Raw genomic sequence first — 15,973 nt, 5'->3', positions numbered from 1 at the left:
GCAGAGAGCCCCCCACCAACTCAGCTTGGCCACCTCCTTCTCTAGGAAGCCCTCTGGGCCCCCAGCCTTCCCGTTGATGATCATTTCTAGGACCAGGCCAAGACAGGCTTCCTGCGTGGTCATGGGGCCTGTGCAAAATGAGTGCTCCTCGGGGAGGGTCCCCAGGGCACCCTGGGGTGGGAATGGCCCGGGGGACCAACGCACGGGGGCACAGCCTCCGGGCAGCACGCTGCTCACACTACGGCCTGAGTGTCAGAGAGAAATGCCGGCCGGCCGGGCACCCCCGCTCGGAGCCCTGAGGGAGCGGCGGGAGGGCGCAGCGGGGGCTCCGCACCCCAAGCAAGGACCGCACAGTCCACACCATGAGACGTTATTTATTTATTCCCCACCCTCGCAAACTTTCAGGTGGCTCTACGGAGACATCAGACACAAAGCCACACTCAGACTGCCCCTAAATACAGAAGTGGAATTTAAGGATTCACCTGACCACACATGGCCTCGGCCCAAGGACGGACTTTTCCCCTTCAGTGCCGTGGGGCGACTGGGCAGGGAGGCTCGAGCACAGAGGGAGGACTGGGCAGGGCTGCCCCTCGTCCACCCGGGCTCCTGCACCAGGCCCGGACCCAGACCTGCTGCACCCGGCGGGGGGTGGGGGGGTGGGGGGGTGGGGGGGTGGTGCGTGAGGAGTGACCGAGCAGCTCCCGCTCTAAGTAGAAGGCACTCGGTGGTACGGGGTCAGGGCAGACTGTGGGTCACAGACGTTTCTGGGGGGCCAGGGGCGCACCCAGCCTGCATCCTCACCGCCACTGGGCCCCCCCACCTCCCTGAGGGTGGACGCTGGCCGGGAAGATGCCAGCTCTGGCCCTGCAGACCTTTGGGGTGGGGCGTCTCCAGGTTGGGGTCTGGAGCGGGGGGGGGGGGAGGGGGGAATGTGTTTGGGGCAGGCTGGGCCCAGGGACGGGGGATCCTGGCCTGGGTGCGTCCTCAGGCTTGGCCCCACCCGCCGGCTCTCCCTGGCCTGTCCCTGTGATGTGGTTTCAAGTCCACGCAGGGCTGGGGCATCCGCACGGAGCGCTCCGGAAGGCCACACGCTTGGTGGGCCACAGGGTGAGCCCAAAGCCGGCAGCGTTTCACTGTGCTGCACCTTCTAGCCCTCCGCGGGGCGGGCCTTCGGGTGCCGGCTGCTGCCCCAGGGGGCCCTCACCCCGGGAGAAGGTGATTTCCAGGAGGATTTAAGCAAAGTGTTTTTAAAGAAACCCACAGATCGCTCCGGAAAGGAGAACACGGCCGTCCAGCGTCGGGACGAAGCGGCTGCGGTGAGGACGCGTCCGGGCGTACCCAGCAGGGGACGCTGCTCACGCGGGCCCCTCTCCACCCTGCCAGCCCTGCTTCCTGGGGACCTCACCCTTCTGGGCCTCGGTTCCTGCCTCCCGCAGCCTCTTCCGGAAGCGCGCCCCCGGCCTGCTTCTGGGGGGCGGCAGAGGGTCCATGCCCAGGATCTTGTGGATCTGCCGGAACGCCAACAAGCGCAGGGCGTGCTGGGGGCAGACGGCCAGTCAGGACCCTCCCACTGCTTGCCGCTGGCCCTGCACCCACGGCCCAGCGCGGACACGAGCTCACCGGGTGTCCTCGACGACACCCGTCCAGCAACCACAGAGCTCGGGGCACGCACGCGCGGGCTTGGGGAAGCGCACTGCACCGGGGCCAGCCGATGGCAGGATGTTCCCAGGAAGCCCTCGGAGCATCAGCCCCTTTCTGGGCTCTCTACCGGGACTCCAAGTCCTGCATCGCCACTCGGCCGTGACCGTGAGCAACTTGACTCTTCCCGTTAAGGGCAATTCGTAAGCGCCAGGGTCCGTGTGGGTTTTGTGCCACGGGGAGGCTTTCTTACAGATAAACTTGCTAACAAAAGGGAAACCACAGCGGGGGGCTGTGCGGGCCAAGCTGGAGGCCACGGCTGGGTGTCGTCACACCCTGAGACGTGGGGCCACGGAACACCCAGGGAAGTCCCAGCCAGCAAAGCCCCAGGTGTGCACCTGCCTCACTGTCATGGCAGCTTCGGCCCCGAGCCAGGCTGGCCCTGCCCCCGTCACCCACAGGCCACCCTCCCACAGGCCACCTGTTTCTACAAAGGGAAGGAGAGGGGGAGGGGGAACCCCACATCGTTTCCGGGTCCATGCGTAGCCGCAACCTGGGCGGGGACCCGGGTGCCACGCCCGGCCTGTCCGAGCTGGCCTGGACTTGGGAGCCACACGCACCACACGGGCCGGCTGTCCTACCTGCGCACTGGCCGTGAGGTCCTCACGCTGCTGGCAGGTCATGGGCCCGAGGGCGTCCCTCTGGTCTCTCTCGCAGGGATCCTGGATCCCAGGCCCATCTTGTCGAGGAGAGGTGGGGGCCGCAAAGGACAAAGTACCCAGGGGAAGAGACCACCACCGCGGTTGGGCGGGTCCCACGCAGGGCCCACCCACTGCCCCCAAGCGTGCACCAGCCACACCCCTGTGTGCGCCTGCGAGAGCCCTGGGACAGGACAGGCCGGCGGCACATGCCCCCTGCGCGGCCTCTCCTGACACTTCACCTGCCACCATCCTATGCCCTAAAATGACGGGAAAGCCCCGTTTCTGCATCTAACACCTCGATGGCTCAGCGCACTGTCTCCCTTTGACGCCCGTTATCTGCGACCCTGCGTGGTTCCTTTCCCGACATTCCCAGGGCTCTCCAGGGCTCTCCAGGGCTGCACTGCCCCAGGGCGGGCCCCTCCCTTGCCCGGACTCTGGATCCTCGTCCCTGTGCTGCTTCTGTGGCATGCAGTGTCTGTCTGGCTCCCTTCCCTTGTCTGCCCGGGACAGTGCTCCCAGGGTTTGCAAGTGGCTCGTTCTGTGCCTGCCACACCTGCTCTACTGTTCTGGGCTCCCCGGCCTGCGGGACTGACCTGCCAGGAGCATCCCCGAGGCTACACACTCCAGGACACGCCTCAGGCCGTCCCCGGGACTCAGGGGCCCCTTCGTGCTGCTCAGGGCCTTCTCCACCAGCAGCTCCATGGCCTGGGCCCCGCGGGGACAGAAAAGACGACGCCGTGCCTCAGAGGAGAGCACTTGGGCCAGCTGGACTCTCCCCCGGGCGACAGCTGCGATGCGCGGGGTCTCCAGCAGACCCTGGGACGGAGGCCCCTAGCAGCACTGTTCCTCGCCCCCACCCATCCTTGACTTCTGAGGAGGAGGGTGGTCCCTGGGGCCTCGTCTCTGCCTCCCCAGGGGGTGGCTGCCGGCAGGTTTCTGCGCCTTCTCCGCCTCCCGATTCTCCATCGGCAAACCCTGTGCACAGTAACACTGCAAACCAGGGTCAAGAGGGTTGAAGAACTGCTCTCTGTGACCCTCGTGCATTTAGTAAGGGTCAGATGACCCGTTGACCTGCTTTGGCATGCTCCCCTCCCCAGGGAGCCCCCCTCCCTGTGGGGAGCGGTGGGGGGGGGGGTCTTGGGGGCGGGATCAGGACAAGTGTGCTCTTGGGGGGGGGTGCTTCTAGATTTACAGGGAAACGGGCTCCTGGGGAATGCGGGGCCCTCTCGGCGCCCAAACGGACCCACGTGTCCCAAAAGGAGTGGTGCCGAGAGCAGCGCCTGCCTCCTCTGGACACTGGGCAGAGAGAGCCCTTGGTCTGGGAGACGGTCTTCGTGGGTGAGTGAGGCCAAGGATGGCAAGGCCAGGTGGGAAGGGTCTACTTGTGCAAGAGCACGGCTCTGGGGCGGGGGGGGGGGGGGGGGGGGGGAGAGATGCTGGCAGCAGAAATGCACGCGGAAAGCAAACGTCCGTCCCCCAAAGTAAATGAGATGGACAGACTCAGACGTGCCGACAGGTACACGGACACAGTACGGCAACCTGGGGTTTTGGGGCACGGGTGCCCTTGCCTCTGTCTTCTCTCCTCTCCCCCGACAGGCCCCAGGACTGACTGCCAGGGGCTGTCAGAGCCATGGGGGTCTCCCCTTCGGAAGAGGGAGGGCACGCGCCAGGCGGCCCCGAGGCCAGTCCTGGGCCCCCTTGCCTCACGTGCTCTCTGGTTCTGCCTGTGAGGTTGCCGGTTCAAGGTAACGGCAGTCTCATGAGGCTGTGCTCCGCAGCAGGCCTCCTCCTGGCCCCGACGGACCCCTAGGCCGCCCCCTCCCCACCCACCCTTCCTGGCTGCTCAGTTGGGCCCCTTTTTGGAAAGCCCAACACTGGGAAGGGGAACCTCTGTCTCAGAGAAAATGAGGCCTGTCAAGGCTGTTGGAGGCCCTTGGGGGGCTCCCCAGGGCAGGGCCAGCCACGGGGTGCTGCTTACCCAGGCCGGCAGGGCCCCCCAGGTGGGCACATGCTGGCAGAGGTCACGAAGGACCCTGATGACAATCACGCACGGCTGTAGGCCACTGGCTCGAGCCTGGGGGGGGAAGAAGTACACCGTCAGCTCAGGAAGCCATGCGCTTGTGGCCTTGGGGACAAGGGCTGACCCTTGGGGAGTGAGCCTGGCCGGGAGGGACTCTGGGTGTGGCACAGACCCACTGATCCGGCCTAATTCGGAGCCTCCAGTACCCGCCATCCCCCAAAGCAGTCCGGGTCACTCCTTTACGTTTCTGACAAGGGTCAGGAGGAAACCTTGTCGGGTCAGTGCTTGGCAAGGAGACGTGGGTAGCCGTGCAGACGGCTGTCTCCCACAGCTGCATTCAGAGCCCGCTCCCGAGCGCCGGGACACAGACGGAGGCCCCCTCCGGCCCCCTGACCTGAAACCACTTGGCGTGGCGGAGGGCGGCCAGGGACTGAAGGCACTTCTCTGGGCTCAGGATGTCTTCTGGGTCAGGCTGAGGCACCTGCCTTCCTTCTAGAAGGAAAGGGCCGTGTGGGCACGGCGCCCCTCACTACCCCCCTCGCCTCCCTGGGCCACGCGGCCCGGCCCCTCCTGGGCATCATCCTGTTATCTGGAAGGCACCGGGCTCCAGACCATCTCTCCTCCAGGCCACGCAAGGACCAGAGAAATCATTTCTGTGGAAATGCTCTCCCTCTGCGGGAGAGCTCCCACGAGGACAGAGCGTAATGCTGGTTACCGAGCACCTTCAGTGCTGACGCCCTCGGTTAGCAAATCACAGTTCAGATGGAAAACTATGAACTAAGCCAGATTTCCAGACGCTTCCATGTGCATCACAGCAAGGGAGAGAGCAGGCTGGACAAGAACAGGTGCCGTCCTCGAGGGCAAAGGCCCCGCATCTGGGGGAAACTCAGGGGCCTTTTCCTGCAGTCTTTCCCCTGCTTCACGCTCTCTGCCCCTCGCTCCGGGAGGCCCCGGGTCACAGAGGTCAGGCGATGGGACACAGCTTCACTCATGCATCGGTGTCCCCACGGGTGGGTCACAGCCCAGCCACTGCTTCAGGCTGAGATGGAACCGTCCGGGGTGGGTCTGGGAGGAGGGCATTTCGCCTCCGGTGTCGCCCTCTGGTGACAGCCAGCCTGGGGCCCGACACTTGTGGGGGACACAGAGGGGCGCCCTCCTGCCCACCCGTCTAGGAGCCTCGGATCGTTCACACTGCCTGACGCTCCCAGGCTGCCCTTGTTCGTGTGTTTGAGCAAACCCTAGGGGGGCCTGCAGCTAGGATTTCACGATGTCTCATCCCGCTGTGGTTATTTCTTACGTGACCATGACAACTGGTGATGGTTCCCGCCAATGGTTCAGGGTTCTGCTCCCCCAAAATTTAAGCGATAAAAATGAACTGATTTAAAGAAGCAAGTTAGGGGCGCCTGGGTGGCTCAGTCGGTTAAGGGTCTGACTTCAGCTCAGGTCATGATCTTGCGGTTCATGGGTTCGAGTCCCGCATCGAGCCCTCTGCTGACAGCTCAGAGCCTGGAGCCTGCTTTGGATTCTGTGTCTCTCTCTCTGCCCCTCTTCTACTCACGCTCTGTCTCTCTCTCTCTCTCAAAGATAAACGAACATTAAAAAAAGTGTTTAAAGAAGAACGTTAGAAGTTCGTGGCCCTCCGCTGTGACCAAACAATCATGAAGGGGGTTCAAGAATGACTGGAGTTTGGAAAACAGTTCTGGGAGCTGCTCCACGAGGTTCCGGGGCTCCGTGAGATCCACGGTGTGTTCCTGGCAGCTGGCCTTCACCACAGCAGTGACTTGAGGCCCCTGCTGGCCCCTGGCCTGGCCCAGTGCCCTTCCCACTCTCTCAGCCAACCGGCCTCAAGCCCTAGAGCCCCCATGTCTCACAGGAGAGGCCTTAGGACCCATGGAGTTGCCTGTGGCCCCTGCTACACAGAATCAGCTGAGCTCCCAGGGACCCAGCACAGCTGATCTCCCTGGGGTGGGGAGGTGTCTGTGCAGGCCCGGAGGCAAAGGGAAGAGGGGGACAGTGCTCTGGAGCTCATGTGACTGTCGCCACCTTACTTCCTCTGCTGCCCCAAGGCCCAGTTCTTACCTGCCAGCAGCATCCAGGGCTGGCAGAAGTGCCAGAAGGCTGGTGGCTGTGACCCCCTCCCCACCCAGAGCAGAGGCAGATGCGGCCCTCAGTCACCAGGGAGCGTGGGGAGTGGGGCTGGACGGAAGGGCCCGGCCACACCTTGGTCCGTGGAAGGGTCCTCCCGCATCAGGGGCGAGGTGACAGACACAGCGACCCTCATCCTGGGCTCCTCGCAGGAGGAGATGATGATGTTGGCTTCGGGGTCAGAGGAGACCTCATACTCGTCTTCTGTCACCATCTGTGAGGTGCAAGTGTGACACGAGTCCACGTCAGTGCAGCTGAGAAGCAGGCGTCAACGAGCAAGAATGCGGTCGAGCGCCAGGCCCTGTGCTGGGCGCCTGTAGCCTCCGGAGGACTGAGACACAGCCCCCACCCTCTAGGAGCCCACACGTGTAGAGATGCGTACAGAAAGCACCCTGCATGTAGGTGCCTTCACATGTAAAGAACGCCCGCCGCTCAACAACAACAAAACCAGCGATCCGATGAAAAAAACCCACAAAACCTGCGAGCGACAGAACAGGTGGTTTGCAGAAAAGAAACGGGGAAGACCCTTTTTACGTGATGACACAGGTTACCCCCACGCTAAGAAAGAAGCAAATTAAAACTGTAATGAGGCACCAGCATCGCCTCTGAGGACAAACCTCAAGAAGTCGAGGGGCAGCTGGGCTGGCAAACCTCTCTATAAACTGCTGGAGGCTGACCTGGCAACATCTACCAGAAGCATCTGGCCTCAAGCCTTTGACCACCAATCCTGCCCCCCATCTTTCAAGCACCCCCCCCTTCGCCTCTAGCTCCATCCTGACGGGACACACACCTCCCACCATCGTGACGTGCCCCCTCCCTGCCAGTGCTCCCTCCTTGGCATCAGACTTTCATTTCTTCACAGACAACACATTGGAAGCTAGCTTGCTCTTGTGCATGTTCGCTCACCTCCTGACCAGAGTGGGGACCCCAGAGGGCGAATCTGGGTCTGCGCGACCCCCGGTGCTGGATTCTCCCAGGAACAGAGACAGACACGCCAGGAAGGAGAGCCTCCTCCACCCCGGGAACTGATTTTTTAACCCGAGACCCATTTAAATCATGACGTACTCTCAGCCCTTCCCCGGTCACTGTTTCGGGTGAGAAAGTCCCAGACAGTCCAGGGGAGGAGCCCAGGCCACGCGCCACGGTCCCCTCTCGTCTCCCCTGTGAAGGGGGAGGGTCCTGTGCAGTGCTTGGCACCAACTGCCCCTGTGGTGGCTGGTAAGTCAGCACCCTCAGTGACGGGACACTGACATCCTGAGTCTGACCCTAAACTCGTTTTATAAAGGAGCCCCGAAGTTCCTCCTCTTGTCAACTTTTCTACAAAAACAACCCGGTCCGTGTCTAGCAGACTCGCGCGGAAACACAGCCGCCCCGGCCGGGAGCCCAAGTGCCTGCCACGCACAGAGGCCGGGCTCTTACCGGGAGCTGCCGGGGCAGCTGCTCCGAGATTCTCCGCAGCAAGGTGTGGGTGGGCTTCTGCGAGCAGAGCAGGGTCAGCTGCACCGTCCTGTCCCCCCGCAGGAGGAGGCCTTTCGCCAGGAGGCCGACCCGCATCACGCCCTTCAGGACCCGAGCTCTGGGGGAGCCGCTGCTGTGGAGACAAGCCCGAAAACGCGTGAGACCCGCAGGGGAAAGGATCTGGAGAAGGGAGTGCTGCCGGGGTCCCCCGCTCCCGCAACCACGGGCGCCTTGCTGGGCCTCTGTCTCAGCTTCCCTATCTGGGAAACGGGCACACGCGCCTTGGAACAAGACCGGCAAACTGCGCACGCTCAGTAAGGGCGGGCATTGTTACTACCTGCTGTTCTCTGCATTCTGTAAACGGCCACCAATGGCCATCCCTGTGGCCCCTGGTCTTCGGCCAGATGGCGCCACCCACACGGCTCCTGGCTCTGTGCTCCCTGAGCGTCTCTGGGGCCACCGGGCCCCCACCTCAGCTCCTTGGCTAGGAAGCCCAGCCAGGTGCTCGGCCGGGAGTCTGCCCTCTCTCCTCAGGCCCCGAGGCATCCGGCCATGGTCCCCAAGTGCCCCCCTGAAGCTCAGGCCAGCTTTGCGCAGTGTGAACCTAACTACAGCATCTGCCCCAACACATCACCTCCCGGTGCTACCCCCTCTGCAGGTGGGGGACACCCCAGTTCTCCCAGGCCGACTCGCGGCAGCCATCCTCTCCCACACTGCCTCCCTTGGTCCCTGTGTTCCAGCCCCACGAGGCCGCTTCCCTCGCTGCGCCCCGCCTGGGCCCCTCCCTCGGCGGGTGCCTACACAAAGTCCCCACCGGGCTCCAAGAGCTGCCACTCTTTGTTTTGTGACACTTCTCGGGATAGGAGGGGACCTGATCTGTTCAAATCCGTTTATGTTTTTTTTATGTATTTCTTGGTTTCTGGACGACAGAGCGCTAGAGCCCAACATGGCCTGAGAGGACCAGGTCTGGGAGGCCACCAGCCAAATCCAGCCCAGAATGGCTGCGGACGGGGCTAGAACCAGACTCCACAGATTCCCACCTCCCACGGGAAGAGGGGCAGAGAGCCGGGGCAGGGCGGGAGTGGGCGGGGGGGGGGGGCAAGTAGACAAAAAGGCGCAGAGGTTCGTCAATCAAGCTGGATCCCAATTCACACACGCTGTAAAACAAAACCACCCACATTCTGATCTCTGTGGGACAACGGAAATTTTGACCCTGCTTGTTTGACGATGTTAAAGGATGACTGTTAAACTACAATGGTGTTGTGGTTTTGTTAAATCGCGAGTCCTTGCTGTTTAGGGACAGCTACTGAAATCCTAGAGGGCACAGACTCAGAAGGCTTCCTTCCAAGAGACTGAGGAGGCCTCGTGTGGAGTCCGTGGTTCGGGCACCGGCACCTGGTGCTTCCCCGGGCCTCACTGTTCCATCAACTTCTGTGCACGTTGGGGAGCTTCCACTATACAAGAAAAACACCCAAACCTGACGTGCTCTTTCCAACAGCGAATAACAGAACAGCCGTAGGACGGCTCGCTACGATCCTTGTAAAGAACGCATTTCCAAGTTTTGAAAATTAACCCAAGGACAGAACACGCGGCATGCCGTAAGCGTTACGTGAAGGCTTCAAAGAGCCAGGTCAGCTTTGTTGTTCGGGCACAGGGCAGCTGCCAGGCTTAGGGAAGGGGGAGGGCAGGGGAGGGCAGGGGCAGCACGGGGACGCGCCCTGTGGAGGCTGACCCGTCTGGGTCCCCACCTCTACTGTCCCGGGGCCACACGACTCTGCAGCTGCTGAGTGCTGTGGGCATGCATGACATTGTGCTGCTGGGGGGTAGGGGGGGTTGGTGGGGGGGGGGGGAGACCTGAGGAAGGCCTGCAGGTCCCAGGTCTGCCTGTGTCCACTGCCCGGCCTCCATGTTCAGTGCAGGACCACTGGGGATCCTCTCTCTCCCCTCTCTCTGCCCCTCCCCTGCTTATGCTCTCTCTCTCTCTCTCTCTCTCTCAAAATAAATAAACTTAAAATCATAAACAATAAGCAAATGAATAAAAACAGAAAGAAAACCCATGTGCTGGGAGAAAACCGGAGGGAACACGGGAGCGTCACGCGAAGGGGTGCGGCGTGGCGCTCCTATGCACCCCACACAGCACCAGCCCAGGGAAGCCGGCCCCGCGCCCCTTGGAGCAGGGCTGAGGGCAAGGGTCACGCTGGGGCCAGACCAGCTCTCGTGTACCGGTGAGCGAACCCTATACCCGGGCAGACCTCGGAGCTGGGAGGGGGTTTGGCCGTCTCTGCAAGGGCGTCAGTGCAGAGCAGAAAGAGCGCCTCTTTGCACCCCTGTCCACTGTCCTAGGGGAGGTCCCGAGTCTGAGCCCGGGGCTGACCCTTCGGAAGTCACTCACAGGTAGCACCAGGCGCCTCCTGAGGGCGCAGACCCTGGTAACAACCAGACCCCAAACGGGTCGACGCCACAGGGCTCCTCTTCTGCTCAATGTCCAGATCAGGCTGAGCCAGGGGACTGGGGGGTGGGGGCAGGGGGCGAGGGCATCGGGAATCTAGCAGGGGCAGATTTGTGGCTGGGTCGGTGGGGGAGGCAGTTCTGGAAACAAGGTGGTGAATGCCCTCCGTGCCGCCCAATCGGACCCACGAAAATGGTTCAGGCAGTAAATTCCGGGTTACGTTTTACTGTAACACAGACAACTCCACGAGGAGCCGAAGCAGCAGGCCCCGGAGAGAAGGGACTTGGAAAGGCTGACTTCCTCTCCGACCACAGGCGGAGGGGCTTCCCTGCCCCAAGTCACAGGAAGGAGTCGCGGTGATTCATGGGGGCCCAGCGGCATCTCCCGCTGGGGGGCCTTCATCACCCTGTGAATCACACTTATCTCCGTTCTGCAGACCAGGAAACAGATGCCGTTAACCCTTCGTGAATGGCACTGTAGATGCACCTTCCATAGGAAACGTCAGTCTGGGGAACTTTCTGCCCGTGGCTGGAAAGTCCCAGAGACCGCGGACAGCTCAGAGGCCGTCCCAGGTGAGGCGGCCTCTGCCCTCCTGCCAGCCACGTCCTGTCCAGAACGGCTCGAGGTCACCCCTGGGCCCTGGGAACAGAGAGGAGCCTCCACTACCTGTGCTCGCCGCCCTCCTGCTCTGGGCTCCCGGAGCTCTCCTCGGCCAGCACGTCGGACACCAGCTTGAGGGCGCGCTCCACGTGGGAGACGGCCTTCTGGACGGCCAGGAGCTCCTCCTCCGTGGGGTAGATGGCAGCATGCGTCCACATGACGTGCCGGTCATCGCTGGACTCCGGCCGCCGTGTGGGCTACAGGCAAAGGGGAGAGTGTCACAGGCAGGCTGAGGGGCTCCGGCACCCGGCAGGTAGGGGAGGGGATGAGCCGGGTCAGCCCCGGCTGCTGCAGGGCACACGCAGCCCTGTCTGGGGTGGGGAACCCCGGAGCCAGGCTGGCTTTGGGGGTGGCAAGCAAGTGGCAGCAGAGAGCCAGGTGAAGGAAGACTAGGGACGCCCGGGGCGGTGAGCCAGAGAGGACCCAGGACTGCGTGGGGCCGGTGGGCTCCCCTCTGTGGTGGTCTTACATGTCTGAGCCAGAGGCTTTGCAGCCACCTCGACGGGGTCCTTCCCCTCGGCAAGGTGGGCACGGGGGGCTCCCAACCCACCCTGGCCCAGCGTGCGTGGACAGATGGACACTGAGGCTCCAGAGGGAAACGGTGACCGGGGCCCCACAGCTAGGAGCGCGTGTGGCTGTTGATGGGACCCAGGCCTGGGGCCCCTGTCCGTGACTGGTGATGAGGCTATGGCCCTCAGGCCCTCCAGCTCCCACCCCTGGGCACCCTTTGGAGGTCCTCGTTCAAAGTCACGTTCCTCACTCCTAGAAGATTCAGGTCCTCGTAGGGAGGGCCTGAGAACCTCACCCACCCGTGGGGCCTCAACCACGGGAGGCATTCGGCACAAAGACAAGGCCGCCACCCACCAGAGGTGAGCCAGTAGGTGCCCCCGGCCTGCTCAGGAGGGAAGGAGGGGGCTGGTCAGGTGGCGAGGGTCCAGGGTGTTCTTCCTGGGCCTGTGGCCCCTCCTCCAGTTGCCTTCTACATAGATCGTAGCGCCTGTTGGGGGGAAGAGGGGGGACAGGTTGCTCTAAGCAGCCGAGGGTCCCCTGGGCTTGTCACATCAGAGCGATGCTAGGTGAGGTCGGGGCTCCAGGACCTCCAGGGACAGACGCAGTAGCCTGATGGGGCCCTGGGAGCCCACCTCCAGGATGTGGGTCCTGCACAAATGCCCACCGTATATCAGGGAGACTGAGGCCAGGCGGGTCGGGAGAACATATGCCAAGGGCAAGAGGCAGGGAATGAAGGACAGCTGCAATCCTGAGTCTGTCCTGGGTCTTGCCCTCCAGCTCAGACACTGCCTGGACCTTCCGAGCATCAGACACCATGTCAATAATGCTTCGAACCTGCTCCAGAGGGTGAAGGAGGATGTGCCAAATGCATGGGTGGTCAGGGGACATGAAGATTCAGGGGGACACAAGGAACCCTAAGGTTCAGGCAGAGACCAGAGGTCTGGAGTACATAGGAGGTCAGAGGGACACAGATACCAGGGGATCCCGGGGTCAGGGAGACGGAGGAGGTCAGGGGGACACAGGAGATCAGGGGACTCTGTGGTCAGGGGACAGAGGTGGTCAGGGGGACATAGGTCAGAGGACACCGGGGTCAGGGGGACACAGGAACTCAGGGGAACTGAGGTCAGGGTGACACAGGAAGTTGGGGGACACAGGAGGTCAGGGGAACTGAGTTCAGGGTGACACAGGAGGACGGGGGACACAGGAGGTCAGGGGAACTGAGATCAGGGGGACACCGGAGGTCAAGGGATACCAGAGGTCAGGGGACACAGGAGGTCGGAGGGACACTGGAGGTCAGGGGGACACCAGAAGTCAGGGGATACCGGGGTCAGCGTTCACAGAGACGCGGGGCGTCCCTGTGAAGTGGGGCCCAGAGCGCCTGTCCCGTGGCTGCCGTGGCTGTGCCATCCTGCGTGTCTTACGAGATGCTGACGCAGGCCCTGAGCCTGACCATCTCTGCCAAGGGCGGTGTCCCCTGCCCACCTCGCAGGGGTGAGCACCCGGGCCTGGGGCCTGAAAGGGAGCAGAGGGTGTGCGGGAGGGTGAGGCAGCCGGCGGGGCCCGCGCACCTCATCTCGGCGTGCCAGCGCCGCATCCCCTCCAGCCGCTTCCTGCTCAGCTGCCTCTGCCGCCTCAGCCTCTCCTCCAGCAGCTTCCGAGCTCTGGGGCTGGGCGCCACTGCGATCGGAAGGTCAGGGTCCACTTTTTTCTGGAAAGGGCAAGAAGGGCTGTGAGACGGGAGACGTTCCTTTAGACGAGGGCCCGGAGCCCAGGGAGCCCACACGGCCTTCTGTGGCCCGACTCGACGCCGCCCAGGTGTGGCCACAAGAGCCCACGTTGCCCAGGGAAGAAGGAAATCGGCAGCACCGCGAGATCCCACAGCCGACCGCTGACCAGTCGCCGCAGAGCCAACCCAAGATGTTTATTTCTAATCAAGGCCGCTCGGGGGAAGCGGCATCTGTGTGGAATTCAGCAATCCGTGTCTTCCAAAGTAGCTCAGATTCCCTCCTGGACTCCGTGTTGAGCGTTTACTTCCATCATCCAGAAAGTGCAGCACCGTCTAAGCAGCGTGGGGTGGGAAGAGCCCGTGTGTCCACTGACGGATGAGCAGGCACACACGGCGTGTCCACCATGCACGGGAGCGAGGCGCCCACCCCCGCCGCCCCGTGGACGGACCCCGAACATGCGACGCTCAGGGAGGGAACCGGACACGAGAGGCCACGCGGGGTGTGAGTCCACATTTGTGAAATGTCCACAACAGGCTCATCCACGGACGGGAAGGGGGCTCACAGGGGAAACTGTGGGGGCAACTGCTAATAGGGGTGGGCTTCATTTGGGGGTGACGGAGTGTTCTGGAATTACAGAAAGGCGATGGCCACAGCTCTGTGCAGACACAGCAGCAAAAGCCATGAACCTGTGCGCTCACGTGGGTAAAGTGTGCAGCGTGCGGATGACGTCTCAATAAAGCTGCTAAAGAACGGGGAATAGCCACAAGCCGCTTTTTACATGGGCTGTGCACAGACACGCGCAAGGCCGTGTGCACGCGTGACAAGGCCCGGTGCCCTGCACACCTGAGAGAGGGAGACAGCCGGCAGCCCCTCTGGGTGAGCCCACAGGGCTGAGGGACCCAAGAGCCCCCCCACCTTGTGTGGGGAGCGGACCCCCTAACAAGGACCCTGCTGGCGCCGGAAGGCCCTCGGCACCCGCCACCCAGACCCCTTGACCCCTTGGAGGCCGGGCTCCCCGAAGATGTGGCTCAGCCTGGACAGCCCGACGCCCCCGTGGCAGTAGCAACCCCTCGGCCGTGACCTCCCGGCCCCCAGGTAACCGCTCAGCCCTGAGCCCCGTCTCAGCTGTACACCAGCTCGGGCTCCCGGCAGAGGCCGGAAGAGAACCCGGCCGGGGCTGGGGACAGGAGGCGGCCTGCGTGAGCCTGTTCTGCGTGCTCCAGGACGCCCTGCAGCATCACTCAGGCACGGTTTTCCCACCACACGTTCCGCAGCAAGAGACCACGCGCTATGAGCAAACGCAGTTCTGGGTTTTCCTCCCGGCAGCGGGAAACGCCAGGTCTGGATGCCGCTCGAGGGGCCGGGGTGGGGGGGGAGGGCTCAGCCTCGGGGGACAAAGGGAGGATGAGGACCCGGCAGGTCCTCCCCAGCCCCTCACACCTTGTACTGCAGCCGGTGCCGCCGTCCCCTCACATGCAAGTCCCTGGCGGTGCCGTCGTTGAAACTGCAGTCACACAGCCGGCAGTGGAACCGGATCACCTTGCCCTCGTGGTTACACACCTGTGACACAGAGCTCAGCTGAGTTAGGGCTGCCCCACAGCGGGTCTGGTCTCCGGGCAGGGTCACCTCCCGTCACCTCCAGGGCGCCAGGCCCTCCGGGGGTGCCCAGGCCCACGCGCTGGCTTCCCGCCTGCCAAGTGGGTTTCGGGGTAGCCGGCCTTTCACCAACACGCCCGCCAGTGCCCCGGGCCACCTCTGCCACTGTCCCGCCCCCCTCCTCCTCCCACTGCCCCACCCCCACCCCAGGCAACAGCACCCACGGCCCAGGCCAGTTCCCCAAGGGCTCTGGCCTCCGTCCTATGGTGATTTCCACCCATCACAGGCCCCTTCTGTGTCTCCTCAGGCTTTTCAGCACCTTACTATCTCCTAACTGCCCAACCACAGGGCCTCCCGTGGCAGCAATCTATCTGGGTGGTTATTTCTCCAGACAAAATAGAAGATGCTGAGTTGGTCAAACAAAAACATCACCCTGAGGACAGAAGAAACGCTAATGCTTTCAGCCAGGGAGGAGGAGGAGGAGGCGGCGGCGGCGGCGGCGGCGAGGCTGGGACTACGGAAGCGGCCGGCCGGGGAGGCGGCTTCCAAATCTGGTTCTAGAAGGCTGCTGGAGGCAGGCCTTGCAGGGCCACTGCCGGGGCTCTGGGTGGTGCACACCGGCTGCTAAAGCCCGAGAATCGCGTGCCTGCGGGGAGAAGCTCGGCAGGACACAGATCCCCCTTTCTGCCTTCCTTCCAGCGGGAAAAGGCTCAGGAAGTGCTGGTCTGTCTCAGGATCTGAAGCCCAGGGCCCGGGCCTTCCCGCGGGCTTCTCCCGTGAACAAGTGTATACACCTCAGGTGGAGAACGGGGCGAGGTCTTGAAGTCTGGGCCCTGCCCAGATCCTCTGCCACGGCCCAGTGACAGGGCGGGGCGCACACCGATGGCCCCATCACGACGGCTGCCTGGCAGTTACCTCCTCCACGTAGCCTGGGCCCACGGGCGGCACATCACACCTTCCAGAAGCTTCTGCAGAGCCTCCTCCGGTGGGCGGTTCCCTAGACCCATCTGATACGAGGTGTGTCCCTTCGGGGAGTCTGCTGCCCGCTGCCTGCGGCTCCGGGGGCCCT

At 63.3% G+C, this 15,973-nt stretch overlaps 1 protein-coding gene across 5 annotated transcripts in view; it reads right to left on the bottom strand.

Annotated features, from left to right (window-relative positions):
* Positions 1-363: 363 nt before the first annotated feature.
* Positions 364-15,973, bottom strand: part of ZFR2 (zinc finger RNA binding protein 2) — a 42,820-nt gene continuing 27,210 nt past the window's right edge. For 2 of the 5 annotated variants that reach the window (XM_058728945.1, XM_058728948.1), the window contains exons 8-19: positions 15,820-15,971; positions 14,749-14,868; positions 13,150-13,289; positions 11,936-12,068; positions 11,078-11,268; positions 7,924-8,095; positions 6,580-6,718; positions 4,754-4,851; positions 4,318-4,413; positions 2,933-3,044; positions 2,280-2,377; positions 364-1,538 (exon numbers count right to left, since the gene is read on the bottom strand). In XM_058728945.1, the coding sequence (XP_058584928.1) occupies positions 1,356-1,538; positions 2,280-2,377; positions 2,933-3,044; positions 4,318-4,413; positions 4,754-4,851; positions 6,580-6,718; positions 7,924-8,095; positions 11,078-11,268; positions 11,936-12,068; positions 13,150-13,289; positions 14,749-14,868; positions 15,820-15,971 (1,634 nt within the window). In that variant the 3' untranslated portion in view covers positions 364-1,355. The remainder of the gene's footprint in view (positions 1,539-2,279; positions 2,378-2,932; positions 3,045-4,317; positions 4,414-4,753; positions 4,852-6,579; positions 6,719-7,923; positions 8,096-11,077; positions 11,269-11,935; positions 12,069-13,149; positions 13,290-14,748; positions 14,869-15,819; positions 15,972-15,973) is intronic. The other 3 variants (XM_058728949.1, XM_058728946.1, XM_058728947.1) reach the window with 3 other exon arrangements.

Source organism: Neofelis nebulosa, chromosome 4 (genome assembly GCF_028018385.1).
Source record: "Neofelis nebulosa isolate mNeoNeb1 chromosome 4, mNeoNeb1.pri, whole genome shotgun sequence".
NCBI classification, from domain to species: domain Eukaryota; kingdom Metazoa; phylum Chordata; class Mammalia; order Carnivora; family Felidae; genus Neofelis; species Neofelis nebulosa.
This window is presented reverse-complemented; position numbering and strand designations above follow the sequence as displayed.